Here is a 9845-nt window from a genome sequence, read left to right as displayed (position 1 = left end):
CTGCAGAGAGAGCAGAGTCTGTGGTGGAGAGATGTGTGCTGTTCTTAAACTGTTTACTGATGAAGATGATATCCACAGCAGGTCAAAATAACCCAGAGGCCAGTGATAGCAAACAAAGCAACAAAAAGATTCATGTTTTATAAAAGAATGAATAAAAAATTTGTGTCTAGTATCATACAGATAACAATGTAAGCAAATTTTCTAATGGTAAAAGTACATTTAGGTTCTGAGCTTTAATGTTTTGTGTGTATAGTACCGCACGTCACTGAACCATCTACAGCAGCAGTGTTGTGCATTACTTTAATGCCATGAAAAATTACACCGTATAATCTTTAGTGTAAAGTGAATTTTATAAAGTATACAGTTATACAGGCTGGATCAGGTTACCCCGAATCCTTCTTTAGTTACACCACCATAGACTTAGGCTGCTGAGGGCATCCTACAAAGCACTGAGTGTTTCTTCTTCATTCACTCTTTTCACCCTCTCTGAGCTTACACAGGACTCTGGATTTAATCAATTACTTATTATTAATCTTTGGCGCTCTTCCACAGTGTGTTTTTTTGTCCAGTCTTCCTCCCACCACCCCCAACCTGTCGTGACAGATGGCTGCCACTTCCTGAGCCTGGTTCTGCCAAAGGTTTCTTCCTGTTCATAGGGAGGTTTCCCTTCCCAGTATTGCCAAGAGGCTGTTCACTTAGGAATAATTTGATTGTTGGGGATTTCTCTGTGTGTTCATTGAACAAATTCCCCATCATGGTCAGACACCTTACTGACATCATGCAGCCCAAGGATACCCTGAGAAACAGGCTTTCAGGCAATGCTGGTATGTTAAAAAGAATGTGATCACAGAATTTATTCTAAATGCTTTATTACTCTAACAAATTAAATAAGAACATATAATACAAGGTCTCTCGAGTCTTTGATTACAATATAGCCTATTATTAACATTATTTAAATACAGTATCCAATGTCATTGAGTTTTACTGCAGCATTTAATCTAATATTCCTCAACATTATCCCACATCTTCTGAGGCTTTTCAGCAGAAATTTCAAGTTTGAGGTTTCAGGTGTCAGAAAACAGTTTCTCGGGCGATCATAACTGTGCATATAAGAGAAAAGTGGTGGTCAGTATGTTTACATCAAGAGAATTTAAAAAAAAAAATCAATGTAAAAAGCACTGGACTAAAATAAAAGAGAGAATGAAGTATTCAGATTTGAGTTAATTTAGTTTAACCTGCCCTCTGAGCAGAAAAATATTTGCTGTCAGTGCTAAGAACAACAACCACAAATGCTAATCATGTTAGCATTGGTTTCAACATGTGACCCTCAATAAGCAGAATTACAATACAGGAACTAACAACTGAAACAGCTCTTACAGTATGTTATGTGGTTTGCTTGGTTCACGTTAACTTTGAATTGGAAACAAATGTATTACAATTTACAGTACATAAATTGAGGGATTATCAGAATACTGATAGAAAATCTGAAACCATAACTATGAATGTTTATGTAAACACAATGATTTTCAGGCTGTGTTTAGGATTTCCTAAAACTGACAGCTTGATTAACAATCAACCACTTTCCACTTTGAAAACACATAGTTTAAATTTTAACAGCCCAATTAAATGCCTCCTGACCGCACTGTTGAGTCCTTGCTTCTTTTCTTTGTTTTACTCACTGACAGTCACAGCTGCTTTGGACAAATTATCGCTGAAAGTGCATTGGCTGCACTACATCTCCGTAAAGTGTAATGGGATGATTAAGCAAGGACTGATCTCAGAGATGTATGGTACAGACACCAACATTTCAGAATAACTTTTTAAGTGATACTAACTAGCCCACAGCACAGAAAATGGAAGATTAGGGGTACTGTACTAAACAACTTGTACTTTCTTCCAAATTTCTTCACATCTCCAACCTTCCTGATTAAGAACAGGCAAGATTTTATGAGCAATGTGACATAAATCTAAAGAGAAAACAAAGCTTGTTGTAATCACTGCCATGTCAAAACTGGAAAAAAAGAAGAAAAAAAAGAAAGTGCAATAAAATTATCCACAATGTGATGAATCCATAGTAATGTGTCTGGAGCATCAGGCATGTGCCACTCATTCTCCAAGGTTTGGCCTCCTGTGGTGACTCAACGTTACTCTCACAAGATCCAACTTTAACTGCTTTTTTGTGTTTTGCTTTGTTTTGTTGTTTGTTGTTTTTTTTTTTAAGCTTGGATCTGGACACCATAGGCTTCTTGTTTTAGCCCAGCATTGCAATCAAAATCTTCATGTTTCTCCGAACTGACTGAGAGCCCAGTGTGCTTTTCGGCCCCTGTAATGCCGTTTTCCTTTTACTTGACAGCAGTTGGCTGAGAAACACCGAAACTGAGGACCAAAGAAATGGTGAGAGAAGCAGAATGAATAAATGAGAATGAAAAATACAATTTCCTTTTTTTCCTTTCAAAAAAAAGAGGAAAGGTTATTACAGTCATTGCAAAAGTTGAGAACCAGCATTTTTACCCTTTAAACAGACATGTGACTGCAATGCGACTAAGTGATGTGTGCTGTGCTGTGATTCTTCTACCTTGTGATCTAGTGACTGGTAGGAAACGGGCCATGTGTGTTGATGGACTGTTGCAGCTTCTCTTCTTTGGCTCTTCTGCTGTGGCAAAGCTGGAAAACAAAACAAAAGTCATCTGAAGTTTCCCCTTAAAATGTTAAGTGTTGTACTTCCTATAACATTCACACCTAAATTACAATAGAGCCAGATGCAGTAAATATGGCACAACTTAAAACCAACATTTTTTTAAAAAGTGTCGGGAGGTTCAATAAAACCTCTATTTTTAAACAATTAAAAATTTTTGACAATTATTTTAAAAGGTTTAAAAAAAAAAAGCCAACATGTAACACTAGAACAGCCAGGCGGCATCATGTTTACCCACTGATGCAACAGCATCAACAAAAGCAAAGATTTCACTTCTTGAATAAGGTTTTTTACTTTCTCAAATGATAACAAATAAAAGAAGCTACTTTCAGCTTTCCCTTGCCACAAGGGGTCAACACAGTGGGTAGGCTTTGCATGATAGATTTGTCATAATCATGACTGTCATCAGTCTCTCTCCAGTTCTTTACAGGTTTAAAACCCTGTTTGCATCCCATTCAAAACTCAAAAAAAAGATTTTTTATCCAACTCCAGTCCCCTGTTTATGTATCGTTCAATCAAACCCAGCTAACTCTGACTCGTACAACAGCCTGCTTAACGAAACATGAATTAAAAAACAGCATAAAAATGACTCCTGGCCAATTCTAGGTATAAATGGCTTTTTGTCGTTCTTGTTGTTGTTAGCATCTCACTGTTCTTTTTTCCATGAAGCTGTTCAGGAATTCGTCAATGTCAATGCGTCCTTCCAGGAAGTTTTCAGCCGTCTCCTCAGACTCCTCCTCTGCCTGGTGAGCAGCAACTTTTAACCGAGCCTGTAGAGTGTTTAGACTGCAACTCTGGTAAGGAATAAAATAAAATAAACAAAAACAAAACATAAATGACAAATACAAAATGATCAAAGAGTGTTTACAGGCAAACATGTCTGGGTTGATATCTATAAGCTCTTCTTTAGAGTATTGCTCAATCTAATGAGTGCTGTTAAACAAATCCTTTTTTCTGCTGGTGAAGGGATCTTGCATTGGCCAAGTCAAGTAAAAAGACAATATAGAATCTTCAGGATAACCTGCTGAAAGATTAAAGTAACTGTATGTATATATTTGAGCCTTTAATGTATACTTTTGACTCTGTGTGGATTAAAGAAAATTCAAAAGAAATTCAAACTTATGCACCCAATATTTGCTATTTAAAGTGAATAAAGATAAATGCTGTGCAATCATTAAACCCTGGAAAAGTCAATTAAAAGCCAAAAAATTACCACAATGTTCACGTCAGTGATAAGTGGATATAAACCTCTGACCACAACTGTAGCAGACCGACATGTAGTCACCAATTAAGTCTGCATCTTAGATTTTACTTTTTCTTTTTGTGCTTGGTTTTCTGGAAACTGACCAGTCAATCAAGCTTAGCTTAAGTAACAAAGACTACTACAATTACACAGTTATACAATTCACAAGTTACACAGTATATTAAACAACCCAAGCTCAGTTCCAATCAACAAAATGATAAATCAGTATTGGTATAAACATATGAAAATGTCAAAACTCTCATTTCAAGATGTGTATTTACACGAAACATGTATTATGTGTAAAACCAGAGTGTGCTGGTGTGGCCATTTACCTCACTGAGTTCGTGCTGTCTCTGCATCTTTGTTTCAAAAGCTGACTTCATCTGAGTCAGCTGTTCATACTGTTAGCACAAGAGACAAAAACACATAATAAGCAGCAGGACAATGGTATAAACGGATATGTGAGCCATGCGTGTATGACACAGAGAGGAGACCGGGCCTTTGCAGTTACTGCGCCTAAACTCTGAAACTGTCGGCATTTTTAAATTCGGACATTTCAAACATTTTTAAAACCTGTCTGAACACACCTCTTTAATCCCTAGCTTTTAACTGTGACTGAGTTGTTTTGCTTTTGTGGCTTATCTTCTATTTTTCTATATTGATGTATATATTTATTATTTTTCTGGTTTTCAGTTTGTACAGCACTTTGGTCAAACTGCGTTGTTTTTAAATGTGCTTATAAATACACTGACTTGACTTGATTATGAAACAAAGAGGAATGATGTAAGAACTGACCTTGTAGAGCATCTCTTGTCTTTTTCCTTCCAGATGTGGCTCCATTTGAAGGTTTTTCTCTGCAAAAACACATTGACACCCACTTAAATTAGAGCTTCACTTTCCTATGACTCGCAAGACCATCTATGAGAACAGGGAAGGAACTTACTGGCCATGTCCAGTATACTGTTGATCAACTCTTCTTTATCAGATGTGACCTGTTTGAGTTGTGGCAAACTCACAAAAAAATTGAGCAACACATCCTCGTTTTCAGACATATCTGACAACTGTGTCAGGCTGGGGGTGAATAAAGAAAAAAGTGGATAAATGGGCAGATATGTGAGAGAATAATTATTTGATGTGTGTGCCCACTTACAAAAAACATGAAAAGCCTGTAACTTTTATTGTAGGCTCATTTTAATGGATAGAGACAGAATATCAACCAAAACCCATAAATAACAAACTTAGGACATGCCTGTACATGTGCCTTTTTGACCAGAAGGGACCCTGCAGGTGCTGAAAGGTTTAAGTCATTTATGGCATAGAGTGTTACATTGTGTTCTGTCTTCAGATCACTAACAAGTTCTTCCCGTGTAGTTTCAGGTTGATCCACCACCTTTCTCATGATCATCCTCACCCCCTGAAGCAAGATTTTTATAGCTTTATAGTTCTGGATTTTCCAAATACTTTTTGGAGATTTTTTTGCATTTTGGGTTGATAATCTGTCTCTCACCATTAAAATGAAACTACCAGAAAAATTAGACACTATCGTTTTCTTTGTAAGTGAGCAAACTTATAAATTCAGCGTTATTTATAATTATTTCTACCACTTTACATAAACAGTGGGTAAGATGTTGAATACATCAATAATGAAATAATTTTTGTCACGAACAAACATTTCACACTGTGCAAACATTTTAATTTGAAATCATTAAGGAATACTTTACTTCATGTCACAGAGTTCAGGAAAAGACTCGGGAATCTCGGGCATCTTGTACACATGTCCATTTAGTCCAGTCTGGAAGAAACAGATGTAATATATTCACATCACAATCTTCAGTGTATTAATGTCTGAACACTAGAGTTGTGTCAGACTGTCCAATGCTAGTTCTCTGAGTAATTTTATCTGATGCCATCTGCTTCTTCCTGTTATGTGTAATGTCCATGCATTAGTGGCACTAACATTGGCCAGCATGAGATTAAAGTTTTATTTGAGAGACCTAGACAGCCCATATTAGTTGTATGGAGTGTTAGTGACAGCACAAGTTGTCGATTTGTTGGCAGGACACCATGGCTTTTTCCCCCGTTATGTTTTAAGCTTGGATTTTTTTTCTTCATTCGCTGATTTGTTTTGTTTTTCACTTGGTTTTCACTTTTGATTTAACTCTGGTTAGGTTTATATGCTGAAAACTACTTGATTAGGTTCAACAAAAAGTTCTGGTTTGGGGTAAAATACATCCTTGAGTTCCACAAAATTACCTTTAAATTTGGGAAATTTCCCCATCAGTGACATTTTCTCAACCATTCGTGGGTTGCTTCCACCCCAGCTAATGTTTACATTTCCAAAGCGATCTTTATTAAACAGAAATTGTGCTGGAAGCAGTCCAGAACCTGGGATATAGGTGGAGGAACCTAAAACTTTTTGATCAACACTTTTATCTGGTTTGGTGAAGGTGATGCTTGGCCTGCCATATGCTTGACTGTTACCATTCCATTTTTATACACTGTGGATCAATTGCATACCTCTGAATCTCCAATAGGTACAGGCAGTGGCAGGTCAGAAATTATTCCATATGGCGCTGGAGCTCGAGGGGGCCCAAGGGCACTATCGACCCCTGGGTGAGGCATTGGCGCAGGGGCTGGACCAGGAGGCGGTGTCTGACTGGGTCCCATGTGGCGAGAACCAAAGTGAAAAGCCGGATTGGGGTAAGGTGCTATACCTGATGATTTGTACATACTGCTCCAGTGGAAAAAGAAAAGAATAAACAGAACATCAATGCTTCAATGATTTTTTAATGTGGAAAAAATATATCAAACTGCTTTTTAGAACCACTTTATACATTGTCTATAAACTCTGACTAAAAAAATATTTAAAATAAGACCACACTTGAAAAATATACGAACTTTCTTAGAATGCCATAAGAAAGTACTGAGAAACAAGTGTCTTATATTCTCAATGACAGTAGAAGGAGACTTACTAAGGAAAGCCAGAAGGACCACTAGACATCAAGGCGGGAGGACTTTTCCAGAACTCGTCAAGCAGACTTTGGATGACCTTTCCCAGGTCTGAGTGCATCCCAAACTAGAACATATATAACAACAACTAAATACAGTAACATGGATAAAATTAAAGAAGAACCTAAAATAAGTGGATTTACTTTACAATGAGCCAATGAAAGAAACAGGAAAAAAAAGAAAAAAGTACATGTTTTTTCAGCTGATGAACACCTGGTTTATGTGCACAAATGAAGCAAGGATACCAGAGAGAAAGCTGTGCATCGACAACAGCCCTCCCCACTCTATCTGGATCTGTCATAGTTTATAATTATACACTGAAGTGTGTAACATAATCAATTTAATTATGTATTAAATTATTTTTTAAAATTTGGTTACATTCAAGATGCTTTCTAAAGTATGCTATTTATTTATTTGTGTGTGCAGATGATGTATTATAGCTTTAGAAAACTGGATTACGTATACGTATTTCCAAGTAAACTGGATAATAGAATTAGACTATTTTTCTTGGTTGAAGACACAGAGCATTTGATGGTGGTGAAAAGACCTACTGCTAGCCTTGGAAACCCCCTAACGTTAAGTTACTTATTTCACTTTCACTTTTAGTCAGATGAGAAATGTAGTTATCTTGGACACTACCATGAGTAATGATCTTTCAACTCGTCCTGCTGCTTTCACAGCAATGCTGTCGCTTTGCAGCGTTTTACTTCCCTTTCTCTCTCTCTTTTTTTTTGTTTTCACACAGATCATTGAAAAACAAACAAACAAATAAAGAAAACCACATACACATTTGTGCAATGACACTTTAAACAAAAAAAAGAAAAGTGTTATCTGTGTCATTTTAAGTATTGATTCTGGATGCTATAATTTATAATTCTTGTTTAAGATCTAAAAAAAAAACAAAAAACCTCTTTAATCCTCAAAAGCTACTTACATTAGTGATGAGGGGGCTCTTGATCATAGTGCCATTATTGCTGTCCACTAAATGATGACCAACAGGGGGAAAGACGCTAACCACAGGTTTCTCCTGGGGGAACTGAGGAGGCAGCAAACTGAAATGAAGGGTAACAAAAGAGAAGTGTTTAACTTTCATAGTTAAACCCTTTAATGTTAACTATCAACAATTTACAGCCCAGATAATATAAATCTAGTTATGATGTAGTATTGCTGGATAATCAATCAACATGACTGGATAATCAATAGGAAACAAGTGATAAATTGTGTCATAAATTGTGTTCTTGGGATTAGTAACACCTGTATTTACCTGCTGTTACAGGCCAAAGTGGCATCTGTCAAAAATGTTTATGGCAAATACAGTTCAAATACAGTTCTGAAATACCCAGACCCAAACCAATTAATGGACAGTCCTCCACACCTATAAAGCCCAGCCCCATATTTTCTTTATAGGTGACAAAAATACAAGCAGAAATGGGAGTGAATGTGTGACAAAGGTTTTTCCTAAGAGCTCTCATAAACATTTGACTACCTAATGCGAGAGTTACTAGAGCCTATGACACATACTTGGGTTCTCAACCGGCTTTACTAGTTTTTCTTGTCTTATCTTCTTTGTGGAAATCTGAAAATTTCTATCTTGTTTCTCCTGTAATGCTAACCTTCTTTTGTATTTATCTTACAGTGCTGTTAAGCCAAAGTCAGATTTCAATCAGTGGTGTAAGTACAGACTGACTTTGAGGCACACAAACCATTGTCTGTTGATAATCTGAAATTACTGTACGCAGTGTGACAAAAAGTTTCAGAAAAGAGGCCCATAAAATCCAAAATCCTTTTTGGCCTAACCCATGTTGACCGTCATAATCCTGGGTATGTTTAAGCAGCCTCCAGCATGGCTACTATTATTCCCATTCTGACCACTCTTTTAAACTGACCCAAATTTCATCTGAAAAAACACGGCTGGTGATGACAGGCTCTGGCTACAGCAGTTTGCAGTTACAGAGACCACAGTCTCTAAGACTGAAGGCAATGTGGTACATGAGGTGCTATTTTTATTACCCCATGGTGTGAGACTCACAGTGCAAATTTCAGTGCACTTATTGAAAATAAAAACCAAGCAGAAATGCAAGAGAATACAATGACACTAGTGAGAGATCTGAAAAAAGCAGCCAGATGTGTATGAGAAAATGACCTCAAATGTATGATTAGGTAAGGCTCTTTGTTTTCACAGACATGCAAATTAGAACTTTTTGATCCCACCTGGTAGGTGTAAAAATGTACTCACATGTTAACACTAATGGTTGAATTGTTGACTGTGAATGGTATTCTGTATTCCACATCCTTCTGGATTTCTGCAAGGCTGTAAAAAAGGAACAGGGCCAGAAATTTGAAGATTTATCAACATACAACCAAAAGAAGATGGAAAAGGAGAATTATACACCTAAGGTCAAGGTCTATGAAATTCTGCTAGTTTAAGAGCAAATGATAGATTCAGTATTTATCCTCACCCAACAACTTCTGTGGGTGAGGGATCAAAATTGCACAGAAAGTGAACATAGTTTTTCATGAATAAGTAAATGCAATCTATTTATGGTACTTAGTAGTTGATCAATGGGGAAAAGGTAGAAAAAAAAAAAGAGTTGTTTCACAAAAAAGAGCAATTAATACATTTGACATGTTAGGTTTTAAAATCACACACAAGTGTCTGTCAGTCTCTGATAATAATGAACTTTCCCTTTCACTGCCTCTAATGCTGCTGATACCACTATTTATCTGAATAACTTCATTTTCACCAGATAAACTGCACCAGTGAAATGATGGAATAATTGTAATGCTACACTGTTTATAAAATCACAACTTGAAAAAAATAGGGCAAAAAAGGTTCATGTTGAAGTTGGTCCGGAAATCAATATAAGGGGTTTAAACAGTCAACACCCCCCAAAAAAT

General features: G+C 36.7%; 1 protein-coding gene across 3 annotated transcripts in view; it reads right to left on the bottom strand.

Annotated features, from left to right (window-relative positions):
• Positions 1-1014: 1014 nt before the first annotated feature.
• Positions 1015-9845, bottom strand: part of vps37a (VPS37A subunit of ESCRT-I) — a 30135-nt gene continuing 21304 nt past the window's right edge. For 2 of the 3 annotated variants that reach the window (XM_019359734.2, XM_005454774.4), the window contains exons 3-13: positions 9184-9258; positions 7882-7999; positions 6911-7014; positions 6456-6669; positions 5660-5730; positions 4882-5009; positions 4734-4792; positions 4271-4339; positions 3346-3489; positions 2576-2664; positions 1015-2376 (exon numbers count right to left, since the gene is read on the bottom strand). In XM_019359734.2, the coding sequence (XP_019215279.1) occupies positions 2584-2664; positions 3346-3489; positions 4271-4339; positions 4734-4792; positions 4882-5009; positions 5660-5730; positions 6456-6669; positions 6911-7014; positions 7882-7999; positions 9184-9258 (1063 nt within the window). In that variant the 3' untranslated portion in view covers positions 1015-2376; positions 2576-2583. The remainder of the gene's footprint in view (positions 2377-2575; positions 2665-3345; positions 3490-4270; positions 4340-4733; positions 4793-4881; positions 5010-5659; positions 5731-6455; positions 6670-6910; positions 7015-7881; positions 8000-9183; positions 9259-9845) is intronic. The other variant, XM_003449955.3, reaches the window with a different exon arrangement.

The sequence above is a fragment of the Oreochromis niloticus genome, linkage group LG6 (assembly GCF_001858045.2).
Source record: "Oreochromis niloticus isolate F11D_XX linkage group LG6, O_niloticus_UMD_NMBU, whole genome shotgun sequence".
In the NCBI taxonomy this organism is placed as follows: Eukaryota; Metazoa; Chordata; class Actinopteri; order Cichliformes; family Cichlidae; genus Oreochromis; species Oreochromis niloticus.
This window is presented reverse-complemented; position numbering and strand designations above follow the sequence as displayed.